Source organism: Lithobates pipiens, unplaced genomic scaffold (assembly GCF_037356315.1).
Source record: "Lithobates pipiens isolate NorthernLeopardFrog02 unplaced genomic scaffold, aLitPip1_a1.2 Scaffold_18, whole genome shotgun sequence".
Taxonomy (NCBI): Eukaryota; Metazoa; Chordata; class Amphibia; order Anura; family Ranidae; genus Lithobates; species Lithobates pipiens.
Window position 1 is genome coordinate 328,685,042 of NW_027507758.1, and position 17,535 is coordinate 328,702,576.

The following is a 17,535-nucleotide window of genomic DNA, read 5'->3' on the forward strand; positions in this document are numbered from 1 at the left end:
CCTGTACATGCCATTGTGATGAAATTTACAAAATAATATACAAAATATTGAAAAAGTGTTTAGTGAAGCCCAGAACTTTTCTGTTAGATTGGGGTCAATTCACTAATGTTTACTGATAGCTTTACCGAACGTTTAGCGATAACATGGTCACGTGACTCGTTTGCATAAATTATTTCATGCAGTAAAAGTCAAAGTCACCCACAAAAGTTTTGATGATTATGTGGTATTTATGGCAAAATTTTAAATGTGCCTGTAAATATTGCCAAAAAAACATGCAGTAAGCTCCTAAGTCCAATTCACAAATGGAACGGAAACATGCAATATTAATCACCAGAGTTTTGCTGGCGGTATCACATGCGGTATTTGTCAGAAACAGTGTGGGGGTCCCCCCTCCGATAGCTGGTTGCTCGGGGGGACCAGAAAACCAGCTGCCGCATCCTTAACCACTTTCAGACCGGACCATTTTGCTGGCTTAAGACCAGACCACTTTTTGCGATTCGGCACTGCGTCACTTTAACTGACAATTGCGCGGCCGTGCGACGTGGCTCCCAAACAAAACCTTTTTTTCCCACAAATAGAGATTCATTTTGGTGGTATTTGATCACCTCTGCGGTTTTTATTTTTTGCGCTATAAACAAAAATAGAGTGACAATTTTGAAAAACCGTTTGTTATAATAAATATCCCCCAAAAATATATAAAAAAACATTTCTTTCCCTCAGTTTAGGCCGATACGTATTCTTCTACATATTTTTGGTAAAAAAAAATCGCAATAAGTGATTATTGATTGGTTTGCGCAAAAGTTATAACGTTTACAAAATAGGGGATAGTTTTATGGCATTTTTATTCATTTTTTTTTTTACTAGTAATGGCGGCGATCAGCGATTTTTATTGTGACTGCGACATTATGGCGGACACATCGGACATTTTTGGGACCATTGTCATTTATACAGCAATCAATGCTATACAAATGCATTGATTCCTGTGTAAATGACACTGGCAGTAAAGGGGTTAACCAGGGGGTGGCAGTGTAGGGGTTAAGTGTTCCTAGGGGCGTGTTACTAACTGTGGGGGGCTGGGCTTTGTGTTAGTGAACACTGATCTCTGCTCCAATCACATGGAGTAGAGATCAACGTCACTTGTTGCTAGGCAGAACGGGGGAATGCTATTTACAATGGCATCTCTCTGTTCAGCCGCCCCATGAGATGATCACGGGTATCCCTGTGGCGATCGAGTCTGCGGGACCCGCGACCGAACTCACGGGGGTCCCGACCGGCGGTGCGCACGCGATGGCAGGGCGGTATATTAAAATGGACGTACCTGTACGCCAATATGCCTGCCCATGCCATTCTGCCGACGTACATCGACGTGCGCCGGTCGGGAAGTGGTTAATGACGGATGACTCATCAGCAGTCAGCAGGTTCTCCGTTGACAGCTGAATGTAAAGAAAACATGCCGGCAATTAAAAAGATAAAGAAAAAGAAAACTGCGTGGAGTCCCTCCCAATCCATACCAGACCCTTATTCAAACATGCAGCCCGGCAGGTCAGAAAAGGGAGGGGATGAGCTAGCACCCCCCCTCCTGAACCATACCATGTTGATGGGGCAAGGGCCTCTTCCCCACAACCCTGGCCTAAGGTTGTGGGGGCTGTGGGTGGGGGGCTTATAATCTGGAAGTCCCCTCTAACAAGGGGCCCCCTAGATCCCGCCCCCCATGTGAATGAGTAAAGGATACATTTGTATCCCTACTCATTCACCAAAAAACTTTTCAAAAATAAATAAAAACACACACACAGATTTTGACAATTCCGTTAACATATATATATTTTTTTAAATGTCCCCCCCCCCCCCCCCCCAAGTAGATCCAACAACAATCTCGATGCTTGCCGCACCGCTGGACTTGACTGCCTGCTTCACCCTCTGACAGTTATTAAATAGCTAATTGTGACATCATTGGCCAGGAGCATGCATGACGTCACAAGGGGATGGGGCCACCCAATGGGGGGGACCCCACGCTGTTTTTTTCATAACTTTTAATTGGCAGCATGTTTTCTTTACATTCAGCTGTCAGCAGGAACCTGCTGGGGAGCTAATGAGTCATCTGTTAAGGACGTGGTGGCCGACTTTCCTAGAAAGCAAGACGGTGTAGCAATATGCTAAGGGGGCGGGCCCCCTTATTATTATTTTATTGCTACAGGTACACCATTTATGCCCCATAGACCCAAAAAAAAAAAACACTCTTGAAATAGATAATGTTCTAATACATCAAGCCATGTGAAAACACTCGGGTCATGTGATTCTGGCTCTTTATCAATTTTTATTCTTCTTGACCTGAGTTCTGCATTTGGCACTGTAGCCCACAAGCTCTTACGTTACCATACGTGGAGTTTTAGAAATTGTTCAAGTCTCTATCTGATGATGGTACTGAACTTTAACTTTAGTCTAAATTGAAACTGAAATCAGGGATGACATTGGTGCTAGCTTAACATTTGATCCACATGTACACAATGTGCAGAGACAATCTTTCTCCACTTGAGAAATATCACTTGACTATGTCCTATGTTATCATAGTGTGCAATGTACAGGGATAGGGACAATTGTAGACACTCAGGTTGAACTGGATGGACTGGTGTCTTTATTCAACCTTGGTAACTATGTAACACTATGGCTGAAAAGCTGATCATTACATTTGTGTTCTCCCTACTTGACTACTGTAATGCTCTACTTGCTGAGGTACCTTTTATGACATTAAACAGACTACAGTATGTACAGAATTTGTCAGCCAGAATCCTCACTAGGTCTAGTGCAAGTGATCATATTGCTTGTTTAGTCCTTGCACTGGCCACCTGTCAGGTTTTGCATTGATTTAAAAATCCTCATGTTCTATAAGGCTCTGCATGGTTTAGCACCCCTTTATCTGTCTGAACTTTTATCACCCTACTGCCCCCCTCCCCCTTGTAACCTTCCCTTCTCTAAATCTGGTCTTTTGTTTGTCCCTCAAACCCATCTACAATCTATGAGGGACATTATCCTGGTATCCCCAAAACTCTTCCTAGGTAGAACAGACATTCACCTTTTAAACACTTTCAGATCAAAACATGAAAGCCATTTATATCCCTTGACAAGTGTTCACCTAATAGTTCCTTTTTTGTGCATCTCTTGTTTTTCTTTTGTAAGGCACTTTGAGAAGGTAACATTTAAAGGTCCTATATACAATTCATTGTAAAGGCTCAAGGTTTTTTTTACCTTAATACATTCTTAAGCCATTGGCTCCTGCTGCTGTCAATCACAGCCAGTGAGCCAATGAGGCGAGAACCGGGGGAAAGGCCGAGCCACGCTCTTTGTGAATGGACATACAGAACGTGGCTCTGGAGTGACAGCCTCGCTATTGAGAGCACTCGGCAAGGGTGAAGAGCCAGGACCGCCAGAGGGGGACTCAAAAAGAAGAGGCTCGGGGCTGCTTTGTGAAAAACCATTGCACAGAGCAGGTAAGTTTAACATTTTTTTTTTATTCTTTCATTTAAAATCACTCAAATGAGATGTCTAAGCCCATGTTTAGATACACCAATTTTAAGTAATTTATTTTTGCTAGATCATTTGTAGGCTTCAGACATGTTTTAAAATATTGTTAGATCTGGCATCCCATGATGCCTCCTCATACACAGACTTGATTACAGTTTAGTTAAATTAGCTACATTAGAGAAAATAATCCTTTAAATTCAACAATTGAGAATTCTAATACTGTACTAAAGAATAGTAAAATACGGATTTTATTTTACTCTTACTATACTCTGGTTTTGATTATTTATACCTGTACAGACTCATGAAATATTGATTATAATTAGCAGGAAGAAATGTTATAACAATAAACCATGACTAAGGGAAGGTGGCAGAGGAGAGCCCATAAATGGGCAAAGCAGCTAGGGCATATTAAAAGCGTAAAAAAGTAACAGTACAGCGCATAGATAAATAATATAAGTGAATAATAAAGTGACACTCTATTAGTGCATCTAAAAACAAAAGTCCATAGATAGAAAAAAACAAGTAAAGTTGTCAAGGAAAAGATCCGCTTGTGCAGTGTGCCTTCAATCGACAAAACAAGTGATGATGTGATTCCTTCACCAATAAGCAAGATGGACTCTCACCTCAAAATATGGACCCCTGATTTAACAGACAGGTCAGAAAACGCATGTTCCCATCATGGGTTAATCACAGCATTCAGTAGATATAGCGGTTGTGCTCAAAGATTGAATCCTTTTCAGTATCCTCAAGTTAATGTGATTCCATATAAAAACATAAAGAACAAAATCTAGTGCTCTCCGTTTAAACAAATTTATTTTAAAACAGAAATGAAAGAGATACACTCACATTCTGGTGCACTGATCTCCAGTGCTGAGTGCTGGGCATGAAAACAAATATAGCACAGCGTCCATGCATGGATCAGTATAGCAGCTTGCGGATGACGTCACGGCTTAGGTCACGTGGTCCGTACGCGTTGCGTCCCCGAAAGTAGGCGGGACTTCATCATTAAAAGCGTAGTAAAGTCTCCAGGTTTTTTACCTTAAAGTGATTTTAAAGCGGGAGTCCGCCGGGAGTCCACGTTTTTTTTTTTTTTAAAGCCAGCAGCTACAAATACTGCAGCTGCTGACTTTTAAAATAGTGACACTTACCTGTCCAGCGCGCCCGCGATGTCGGCACCCAAAGCCGATCTCTCGATCGTCTCTCGAGTGCTGCCGCCGCCATCTTGGGTATGGGAATCAAGAAGTGGAGCCTTTCGGCTTCATTTCCCGGTTCGCTACTGCGCATGCGCGAGTCGCGCTGCGCAATAAGGATGGACCCGCTGCCTCTGGGATCTGTGTGTTTCCCAGCAGGCAGCGGGAAACTTTCGGAAAGGGGCGTAATCTACGCCCCTTTCCGCAGAGAGCTATCCAGGAAGTGGGTGCAGATACCTGTACTGTACAGGTACCTGCACCCCCCTCCCCCTGAAAGGTGCCAATTGTGGCGCCGGAGGGGGGGGAGGGTTCCGATGAGTGGAAGGTCCCCTTTAGGGTGGACCTCCGCTTTAAAGGCTTGTTTTTTTCCAATAATAAAAAACATGTTATACTTACCTGCTCTGTTGCAGTGGATTTGCACAGAGCAGCCCGTGCTCTTGGCCCCTCCCTCCTGTTCAGTGCCCCCACAGCAAGGAGCTCGCTAAGGGGGCACCCAAGCCAAGTCACAGCTCCCTGTGTCCATTCAGACACAGAGCCCTTACCCGGCCCTGTCCCCTCTCTCCCCTGATTGGCTAGCTGACTTTGATTGACAGCAGAAGCAGCCAATGGCGCCACTGCTGCGTCTCAGCCAATCAGGAGGGAGAATCTCGGATGGCTGAGACCGTTGTGGAAATCATTGGATAGAGATGGACCTGAGGTAAGTATTAGGGGGGCTGCTGCACACAGAAGGCAGAATATAAAAAAAAACTTCTGCCTTTACAACCATTTTAATGCATTCTTTGCAATAAACACTTCAGCCCCAAAAGGATGTGCCCCCTTAATGATCAGGCCATTTTTTGCGAGACGGCACTGCGTTATTTTAACTGACAATTGCACGGTTGTGCGATGATGTACCCAAATAAAAATGATGTTCTTTTTTTCCCCACATATAGAGCTTTCTTTTGGTGGTATTTGATTACCTCTACGTTTTTTATTTTTTGCTCTATAAACAAAAAAGACTGACAATTTTTAAAATAAAAACAATATTTTCTACTTTCTGCTATTAAACACATCTAAAAAAATTTCTTCATTAATTTAGGCCAATATGTATTCTTATATTTTTGGTAAAAAAAATCCCAATAAGTGTATATTGATTGGTTTGCGCAAAAGTTATAGCATCTACAAACTATGGGATAGCTGTATGGACTCTTTTTTTAATTGTTTTTACTGGTAATGGCAGCGATCAGCGATTTTTAGCAGGACTGACATTGCGGGGGACAAATCTGACACTAAGTGACAGTGCTAAAAAAAATGCACTTACAATCACTTTAAGGAAGAGGTCATTCAGTTTTCTCCTACTAGTACACCTGCCCACCATCTGAGACATAAGCATCTTATCGTTCCATGATTTGATTTAGATATCCGGAAAACATGACTTGTTTAGTGGTTCCCGCATTGTACTACTGTTGAAGAATGTGTTATAACAACAAACATACAGTCATTTGGGCGATAACCAATTTTTATTCTGGAAACAACCATAAATATGTTTGGGTTGGTCAGGCTCTCCCCTCAATGCCAAACAGTATCTGAAAAATGTGCTCACTTTGATGCTGTTTGAGATAGTCAAAGAACTGCCCAAGGTCCATGTGATAATCATTCCTGAGTCCATAGTCTCCATGAGCAGCAAATGTCAGTTCTTCAAAGGAAGAGAACAGGCGCAAGTTATCTATGGTGCCGGTTACTTCCATGGTCTCAGCATGTTTGCAGGAGATATGCTTCCAATTAGGATAGCGGATGTCTCGCCAGAACTCTTCACATTGATCCTTCTCCCCTTCTACACATATAATGCCTGGCTTTCCTGTCAAACAGAAACCGGTCAGATTCAAGCGCTTAGCAAAATCCAAGATCTTCTTCTTTAATTCCTGGCGATATATATGGTGGCTGTAAATCCACATTCGATGGAAAGTGCTAACTCTTTTCAGGTCTGATTCAGGCTCGGTACTGTGCTTGGTGCTCTGTATGAAAGAGGGAAGGTTGTCTTTCAGCCACTGTATGGCGTTCATGATGCACAGGTCCCCACGGTCTAAAGAAGTGATGAAGGATGACAAGCATTTGTTGAGATCATTATGCTGCTGCTTTTCTAAAAAATCTGATCGGACAAACAACTGTGGCTCTTTTGTAGGGTAACTGTGAGGAAGCGTCACATGCATTTCAGCCTTCACCTATGGGTACAAAACTGGTTGTTATGTCAGTCATAATGACACACTGAGATCAGTCAGAAGCATGAAAAAGCCAGTGTGAATTTTCACTTCAGTTATCCGACCGTGTACAAATGAAATAAGAAACAAGAATGTATTTTCTTATGGCTGAATAATTGAATACAATCTTCACACAGTATATTAAAGTGATAGTAAACACACAGTGTTTAATTTACATTTTCCCTTCTATTTCTGTATGTGGATGATGGCACTGTACTTATTTTAATAAAAAAACATCCAAAGTACCTTTTTTACTAATTGATATACAGCTGTCACATGACCCAGATCTTCCCCAACCTGTCTGCAGGGAAACATAAGCAGGAGGAGCTTCTAGTCCTCTGCTGCTGGTCACATGTGCAAAAAAAAAACCCTTTAAAATACAGAGTAAAAATAATTAATAGCAATAAACAGTTTTAAATTGGCATACAAATATATATTTGAAATCAAATATTTATTATTTTGTGGAAATAATATGGTGCGGGCGGAATTTGGGCTGTGTCACGCCCCCCCCCAGCCTGTGTCTTAGACCCCTTTCACACCAGGGCGTTTTTCAGGCGCTATAGCGTTAGAAATAGCGCCTGAAAAACGCCCTAAAGAAGCTGCACCATTGTCTGTGGTGTGAAAGCCCTGAGGGCTTTCACACTACAGCGGTGCGCTGGCAGGACGTCAGAAAAAAGTCCTGCCAGCAGCTTCTTTGGAGCGGGGAAGGAGCGGTGTGTTTACCGCTCCTCCACCGCTGCTGCCCATTGAAATCAATGGGGCAGCGCTGTATTGCCGGCGGTTTTAACCCTTTCGCGGCCGCTAGCAGGGGGTAAAAGCGCCCCGCTAGCGGCCGAAATGCGCCGCAAATCCGGCGGTAAAACGCCGCTAAACATAGCGGCGTTTTACCGCCGCCGCTATCAGCGGTGTGGTGTGAAAGCAGTCTTAGAATAACAGGGAGATGAAGACTCCATTAATCTACATGTAATATCCCACCCCCATTGTGTTTAGCTGATTAGGGGGAGGAGGGTGGGAGTGGGCTGTCATTTACCATGGAAGTCATTTACCATGGAACCATCGAAGGAAATGCTCAACATATAAACTCACTGAAAACTGAGCATGTGCAGAGTTGCCACTAACAGCTGAAAAATCCCTATCTGAATCGGGGACAGACGGGGGAGATAGACAACAGGATCAACCAGGTTTTTTGCAGAATTCTGAAAAGGAATCTCATAGTATCAAACAGTATGTAATATACCATTTATTGAGAGTTTTTTTATGATGTGGGTTTAGTGACGCTTTAAGTGAACCCTCAAATCAATTAGTAAACCACCCTCTGTATTTTCTCTCCAGAATGTTAATTGTGTATATTTTTTTATTTAAAAACCACTATTTTAATCTAAAAATTACAAAATGTGATAAAAGACATGCGATGCATACTAGCACATTATTCTTTTAATTTGCAGGGAACAAAAAAAGGAAGTAAAAGCCATCAGGGTTTACTTCCTCTTTAAATCTGTTCACACGCAAGCTTACATACAAATAAATTTTTGATAAGGATCGACAAAAAATTAAAAGAGACAAAAAGGTGTCTCTGACCTTTGGAAAGACTTTACTGTTTTTGAGCACAGAAAGACTTAACGCAACTGTTGGAGAAAAATTAGAATACTGAGCAGGCCGACCCTGGATGTGAGGATGACGAGGACCAACCATCCTCGCCGCTCTCTCCCCCGGACCCGCCTGTTCAGGCCTCCATCCCACAGTTACCTCTCCCAGCCCCCTCTCTAAAGAAGAAGTCTAATAAATTCCCCCCACTTCAATCCAATCCGAATGCATGGGATTTTCTTACTCAAATCAGTTCCGACATCGAAAAATGTAAGATTCCGAAAGGACCCCTGGCTAGGGATGATTTTAGTCCTCAACAAAGACAGGTACTAACATCTTTGAGCAACAATTCTCAAATAATCATCAAACCGTCTGATAAAGGCAGGAATGTGGTGATCATGAACACTTTACAATATAGAAACATGTGCTGGGATATATTGAAAAGCATGCAGTGGTATAGGCCTATAACTGAAGATAAAATGTTGGGCTTTCAGAATACGTTTTTAACCCTGATCAACGAGGCCTATATAAATGGGGTAATTGATAAGGACACATATGAATATATTAAAGTACAACACCCACGGAGGGATCATACTTCAGATTACCAAACGGCAAAGCCCGATTTGTCAAACAGCACGTAACATGCCAGACAAGGGGAGCAGTGAATATAGGAAAGGGATGGGCAGAGCTGCTGCTTTATAAGCAAGCAGTGTCTCTCCTGTCAGAGTGCCGGGAATATAATGATAGCTATACTACCAGCACTCAGTAAAAGTGTCAATTGTAAATAAAAGAGATAAGACCACAAGGTGGCACACACCTCATTGGACCTAACCCAGTGATGTATTTAGGTTTTGTGCTGCCCTAGGCCTGGCTAAACTTCCTAATTTAAATATGACCCACGCCTTACAGTCAATGCCACACCCCTTCCTGTTTAAGACCCACCCTGTCATCTGTAAACCACACCCTTTATCTTTAGGCTACACCTCTTCATCTCTGTGCCCATCAATGCAGCCTCACCAGTGTCCTGCAGCACACCTTACCAGTGTCCATCAATGCAGCCTCACCCGTGCCCATCAGCACAGCCTCATCAGTGTCTATCAATGCAGCTTCACCAGTACCCATCAATTCAGCCTCATCAGTGACCATCAATGCAGCCTGATCATTACCCATCAAGGCAGCTGCACCAGTTCCCTTACTCACCAATTTTCCAGCCTCTAGTGTGCATGTACTCCAATTTGCCACCTGTCCCACACAGCTTAACATACACACAGAAAGTGCGCGCATGTGTGGGTGTGTCTGTGTGCGCATCAGGGGGTGGAGTATGGACGTGGCTGATAGGGCAGGCACAACAGGAGGAAGAAGATGGACATGGTATTGAAGGACAGAGCTTGCATGCATCACCAGGGGGCAGGTTACCTGAACCTGGAAGAGAGAGTCAGACTACCGGTGATGTCAGAAAGAATATGGTTAGGCAGGTCACAGTAGGGCAATGCTAGATTTCCTAAGCAGGTTAGTTGGTTTACGTAGCTACCAGCAGTGACATAGGAAAAAGGAAAGGGAAAAAAAAAATCACACACACACACAAACAAAACACAGGGAATGAAAATTTTCTTTAGGTTTGCCACACATGCCTCAATTTTTGGCACCACCTGGCTCACTAAACTCTGATTAACAAAAATAAAAGGAGCCGCATTAGAAATTTTGGGCTGAACAGTGACTGCATCACTATTTGTCTCCGATGCTGCAGCTGTCTGAATATTATAGATTTGTATATTCACTCTGGCGAAAACTATTCGATTTCTCTCATTCAGTTCAAAAGTGTGTATGGCTAGCATTTGTATTTAGAGAACTATTAAGCACTTTTAATGGATAACAGATCTCAATAACATATCTCAGGCAGATCCCAACCACCCGATAAAGAATGTGAACATTAAATTTTAAAATTCAACAAGCTTTATACCATTGAAATGTCTTCCAAGCTAAACTACTCCATAAATGATCTGCATTGCATAATAACATTTGTCCAGCTTACCACAATAAAAGGAAGCATATTTCTTACCTGATGGGCTGCTGGGGAAGCTGACAATCACTGTAGCGTTAGCCACTACTACAGTTATAGCCGAAATCTTCTGGGTACTAATAGGGTTTTATGTGAGCAACTTCCCCTCTACACACTAATCACAGGGGGTTGCCCGATCAGCACGGCCTCCATTCACAAAACACATTGCATTGTTTTCAAATAATACAAGGCATGGTCTGAGTGGATGCCAACTACTACAGTAATTTTCAACTTTCCCAATGGCCCATCAGTTGTATGATATGTGTACTTTTAATGTGCCAAGTTGAATCAATGTACTGCAAGTAGGCCATACAGATCATTGCTTAAGTTCAACTTTAAAACTACAGCAGCATCCTTGGAGGCAAAAAAAAAAAAATGTTGAATAATCTTCACATAGCAAAGAAAAAAAAAACATTATTGCGTATACAATTGCGACACAAGTCATATTCTAATCAAATGTTATTAAAAATGACCTTTCCTTTTCAATCTGCAGCTCTGTAATTCTCTGTAAAGTGCAAAGCAATATGGCTACCTGGCGGTGTTCTGTACACATAATGTGTACAGAATGCTCCCAGAAACATAATTTCCTGCTTGGGTGATTGGCTCACCAATTTTTCCAGAAATCTGTACTAAGATAACAAGTCAGATTTCAGGCATCCCCTGCAACAAAAATGTCATGTTTGGTAAGATGCACGGCGGATGCAGGCCCAGCAGCTTTAGTCTTAAAATCAGGGGAAAAATGTGGGCGCATGTTATACACCGATCCCCTGCCAATTGTGAGCCTAATGGCCGCTCTCTCGGCTTTCGGCCGTTCCCGGCGGCTTTCGACCACTCTCAGCGGCTTTCGCAGTCCCGCGTGAGCCGATGAAAGACGCCAAGAATGGGCGAGAGCTGCCGAAAGTGGGCAGGACTGGCCGAAAGACGCCGAGAAGGGCCAAAAGCCGTCGAGATACAAAGGACATCCGGTGCTGTATCTCGGCGGCGCTATTTTTAAAGTCTGCAAATGACACTGGGGCAAGGCTGCAATGACAAGGCTGCAGATGAATACTGACAAGGCTGCAGATGGACACTGACAAAGCTGCAATGATGGACAAGTCTGCAGATGGACACTGATAAGGCTGCATTGATGGGCAACTTCGGGTGCGTGTTATGCGCCGGCGTGTATTATACGCCGATAAATATGGTAATTATTAAACCACTCCCATTAGACTCACTGAGCACAGGGGAACAGAGAAGCAAACTGCGATTTCTTCAGAATAACAAAAGGTGGGAATCTGCAATAAAGTTTGTTAAAATCCTTGCAATATGCATAATTACCCAGAGGGGAATGTTTTTTTCTCAACAAAATTGGACTTACGCTTTAAATATTCAGCCCAATATATATTGCAGGCAATTATTTAGCACCAATAATTTACACAACAATTCACATACTGTACATTCATATCAGCCTCTGCCCTCAAGGGTTTTATGATCTAAGGTCCCATCTCACCTGCATACCATTCATATACACGTGCACACACACACAAACACACACTAGGGCCAATTTATAAAGGAGCTAATTAACCTACCAGCATGTTTTGAAGGGTTGGGGGGTTGGGAGAAAACTGGAGCACACAGAGTACCCAGAGCAGCCTTTCTCAACCTTTTCAGCACAGAGGAAACCTAGAAATAACATTAGTGTGATGGTAGTGTGATGGCCAGTGGGAAGAATGCTCGTTATACTTGTTGTCATTGGAAAGAATTGTACCCTTACGGATAGCTACAAAAGATCAATGGTGTCAGTGGGAACTTATCCGAGAGGCAGAAATTGATCAAGGAACCTCTAGCAACCTCTGGAGAAACACTAGGTTTCCATGGAAGCCTGGTTGAGAAACCCTGACGCAGAGTAAAGAAATGCAAGCACAGGGAAAACATGCAAACTCCATGCAGGTACATTCTTTCTGAAAAATAATAGTATCAATGTGCCCTCTTAATGGTATTAAGTTAATTCCTACCGAATTATATCTTTACATTTTAACTTTCATGACAATAGGTGGAGTCAAACTTTTAATGGACTTGATTATAACTAATACAAAAACTGAAATTTTGGGTTTTTATTGTTTCAAATTATTTTATTTTTTACCTTTACCATTTTGCTATGACTTTCACATATTTACGTGTAGCAGCTTTCACATTTTTGTTGTACAATGTAAAAAATATAGAGATATGTAGATTAGCCACTAGAGGGAACTTCAATTATATCCTGAATAATAATAATAATATCAACTGTTGATTTAAGCTATTATCCACATAAGGAGTGCACTGATTTCAATGAGCTGGCTGACTTTTAGGGTGCATTTACATTAGTGAATGCACCCATATGGTGATTAGCTGCAGAACCCACAGCAGGGGCCCCTGCAATTAGCAGTGAGTAGACAGCCCCATTGAAAGCATCAGGAAGCTGTCCACTTGCATGTAATCACTCATGCAATGATCACGTGTGAGTGATTGGCCCTTGATGCAGTCCCTTGGAGATATGCTGCAAAAACCCAGTGGTGATTATCAGCACCTATCCAGAATTAAAATGTAGATGGCAAATTAAGACCTTTAAAAGCTTATTTAAGTTGCAAGGACTTGAAATGACCCTAAAATAAAATAATATGGATTGAGAGAAACTATTGTAAAATGAAAAATTCTTACCTTCTCATCCTCTGTCTTAACAAACACCGTGTATCCAACAGATGGTGGCAGAGACTGATAAATTCCTTCGACATACTTTCTTATTAGGGGAACAGATTTGGCATCATTCAGTATAATGTCTTCTTTGTTAGGAAACATAGAGAAGAGCATTTCCATCTCTAGTAGCTGAAGTTCAAGGCATTCCTTAAAGGTGGCACTCATAGTAATAACAGAGCTTCTTCCAACCTTACCTATGATAACATACATAAGATAAATCATATAAGTTATGAAACGCATCTTCTTATTCTTGACAGTAGAAAAAAAAGAACATGTTAAAAGATGGGTAGGTCCAGAGATTTACCAGCTAAAGGCTTCTTCGTGTTAAGTTGAGCTTGTATTCACCCTTCCTGCCTTCCTATTTTAATGTAATAGCCTTCTTTATGAACAGATATTCTCAGGAGGTAGGTAGGGTGGGTCATATTTATTTATTTTTCAAGAAATGTCAAGATTTAAATACAATTTCAGCTGCTTTTATCTCTGATCTGCTTATCATTTAGACATTTTCACACAGTTTTCATAGAATGTGATGTATGTTTCATCCTATGATCAGTTACCATTATCCTGGTTTACTTTAGGCATGGTTATAACCTTTTTCAGCAAACATTAATCACATTAGCTCCTGATCTCAAAATTTCTAGCTATGATCTGTACTCCAGGCAATGGCCCAATGTGGTATATGAAACCAGGAAAGAAGATCAGCGGAAATATACGGTAATTGATTTCAAGATATCATCTGTACTCCAGATAACAGCCCAGCATGGTAGGTAAAACCAGGAAAGAAGGTCACATGAACAAATTATTGATTTCAATGTATGATCTGCACTACAGATAATGACCCAGTATGGTAGGTGAAACCAAGAAAGAAAACCAGAGGTAACAAAACTGATTTCTAGATATTATACGTATTTCAGATAATGACCCAGTATGGTAGGTGAAACCAGGAAAGAAGGTCAATGGTAATATACCAGATTTTTAGCTATGATCTGTACTCCAGATAATGACTCCATATGGTAGGTGAAACTAGAAAAGAAGGTCAGAAGTAACACAACTGATTTCTAGCTATGATCTGTATGCCATATAATGACACAGTAGGGTAGATAAAATCAGGAAAAGATCAGATGTAACATAACCAACTTCTAGGTATGATCTGTACTCCAGATAATGGCCCAGTATGGTAGGTAAAACCTGGAAAGAAGGTCACAGAAACAAATGATTGATTTCTAGCTATGATCCGCACTACAGGTAATGACCTATTATGGTAGGTGAAACCAGGAAAGAAAGCCAGAGGTAACAAAACAGATTTCAAGATATTATATGTATTTTTCAAATAATGATGCACTGAGTAGGTGAAACCAGGAAAGAAGGTCAATGGTAATATAACCGATTTTTAGTTATGATCTTTACTCCAGATAATGACTCCGTATGGTAGGTGAAAATAGAAAAGAAGGACAGAAATAACATAATTGATTTCTAGGTAGGATCTGTACACCAGATAATATCCCAGTATGGTAGGTGAAACCAGGAAAAGTCAGAGGTAATATAATTTATTTATAGATATGATCTGTACTCTAGATAATGGACCAGTATGGTAGGTGAAACCAGGAAAGGTCAGAGGTAACATAATTGATTTCTAGGTATGATCTGTACTCCAGATAATGGACCAGTATGGTAAGTAAAAGTAGGAAAGGTCAGAGGTAATATAATTGATTTTTAGGAATGATCTCTAGATAAATGCCCAGTATGGTAGGTAAAAGCAGAAAAGGGCAGAGGTAATATAACTGATTCTTAGGTATGATCTGTTTTCCAGATAACGGCCCAGTATGGTTGGTAAAAGTAGGAAAGGGCAGAGATAATATAATTGATTTCTAGGTATGATCTGTACTCCAGATAATGGCCCAGTATGGTAGGTAAAATCAGGAAAGGCAGAGGTAATATAATTGATTTCTAGGTATGATCTCTATATAATGGCCCAGTATGGTAGGTAAAAGCAGAAAAGGGCAGAGGTAATATAATTGATTTTTAGGTATGATCTGTTTTCCAGATAACGGCCCAGTATGGTTGGTAAAAATAGGAAAGGGCAAAGATAATATAATTGATTTTTAGGTATGACCTGTACTGTACTGTAAGGCAGAGGTAATATCATTTATTTCTAGGTATTATCTGTACTCCAGATAATGGCCAAGTATGGTTGGTAAAAGTAGGAAAGGTTAGAGGTAATATAATTGATTTCTAGGTATGATATGTACTTTAGATAATGGCCTAGTATGGTAGGTAAAATCAGGAAAGGGCAGGGGTAATATGATTGAGTTTTAGGTATGATCTGTACTCCAGATAATGGCCCAGTATGGTAGGTGAAATCAGGAAATAGGGTCAGAGGCAATATAATTGATAAACTGCCTCTGTTGGTCACCATGTTTGTGAGTTTGACCTGGTGACAAAAGAGGGTACAATGCTCCACAACAGAATATCAGAATCTACAACAAGTAAGAACATGAAAACCACATACAGTACATGTGGAACTATTTTGTTATTTAATAAGTATCCTGCAAAAGAAGTGCAAATAATTTTAAAATAATTAGACTGCTCAGAAAGTCAAGAAGACTGCAGAATATTCATGGAAATGAGAATAAAACAGAGGCCCTGGTTATAGTAGTATGCAGTTTCCAACAGAATTGATTCCAACCAAATTATACCGTATGTCATTATCTTAAGACCAAGTCCCAGCAGGAGCAGTGCATGGCATCACATCTTTCCTTTCTTTCCTCCTAGAAATACTGTACTTCACAAGACACTAGCAGCAAAGTGGACATCCTGTTTTCTTTTTAAACTCTGTGTACTTTCTCATCACATGGAATGACCTGCTATACAAAATAAACCCTTCATATTCCCTTATCTGGATGCCACATGTACAAGCTATGCAAACTGTGGTAGACGAAAGGCATATCGCTGCCTATCATAACAACATAAAGCAGCAGTTAAGGGGCCATGTCGGTATATAAATTTGGGAGCTGCTATTGCTAACCTGCCTTAAAAAGGTGGGAGTTCTGGGGCTGATTTACTAAAGGAGTTGAGATTCCTCACAAAAAACAAAATTGTGTTGATATTTACTGCAATTATCAAATGATGTATAAATCCAATTACGGTTTACTTATTTCGTCTGCACGATTGGATAACTGAGGGATATATTCAAACAAATACACATTGGGGTCTATTTAAAAAAAAAAAAAAGTCGCTGAGCAAATATCTTATGTAGGATACACACTATTAAAAAAAATCGGGCGAATGATTTTCCTAGTTGTTTCAGAGCAAATCAGAGCCGATGAATGAAAATTCGTACGAAAATTCTCGTACGATAAAGGCTTTTTTTGGTTGTTTTTTGTTTCTGATCATGCACAGTTTTTCTTTTCTGATTTTTCTTGTATGAAAATCATACGAAAACGGGACACAATAAACTAAAGTCGTTTTTTCTGTTCCCGTACGAGAAAAATTTTGGAGTTTGTCCCTTTGGGAATTTTCGTATGACCATTTGGAATCGGCTGTCGAAAGTTGTGTACACACTATACAAAAATCATACGACAGTTCTTTTGGATGAAAATTCTCACTCGATTTTCTTATAGTGTGTACGAGCCTTTAAGCCTTCACACAACTGTCACAAATAATGTAATATGTTTATTTTCTATGATCGCCAGTTCTATCTAGTCGCCATTAATATAACTGCCAGTTCCATCTAGTTGTAGTATTTTCTTGAAAGACCCCATTATTGGCACCAGATAACAAAACACAGCAATTATTCGAGACAGCAATGTGAATATTTGAGACATTCACTCAGCAAAAATTTTATAGAGAGACCCCCCATTATGTCAAGATTCTCAACTCCTTTAGTACACAGTACACACACCTCTATGTAGCTATTATTTTTATCCTGACTTCAATACATTGTGAGTCATTGGGGGTTATTTATGAAAGGCAAATCCACTTTGCACTACAAGCACACTTGAAATTGCACTGAAAGTTCACTTGGAAGTGCAGTCGCTGTAAATCTGAGGGGAAGATCTGAAATGAGGGGAAGCTCTGCTGATTTTATCATCCAATCATGTGCAAGCTAAAATGCTGTTTTTTATTTTCCTTGCATGACTCCCTCAGATCTACAGCGACTTTACTTCCAAGTGCACGTGCAGTGCACTTGCAGTGCAGAATGGATTTGCCTTCAGTAAATCAACCCCTCTGA

General features: G+C 40.9%; 1 protein-coding gene across 2 annotated transcripts in view; it reads right to left on the reverse strand.

Moving 5' to 3' along the window:
- Positions 1–6,189: 6,189 nt before the first annotated feature.
- RWDD2A (RWD domain containing 2A) overlaps positions 6,190–17,535 on the reverse strand; it is a 36,505-nt gene continuing 25,159 nt past the window's right edge. Inside the window, exons 2-3 of one of the 2 annotated variants that reach the window (XM_077487323.1) lie at positions 13,269–13,498; positions 6,190–6,910 (exon numbers count right to left, since the gene is read on the reverse strand). In XM_077487323.1, the coding sequence (XP_077343449.1) occupies positions 6,245–6,910; positions 13,269–13,498 (896 nt within the window). In that variant the 3' untranslated portion in view covers positions 6,190–6,244. Of the gene's footprint in view, positions 6,911–13,268; positions 13,518–17,535 lie in introns of those variants that run through there. The other variant, XM_077487322.1, reaches the window with a different exon arrangement.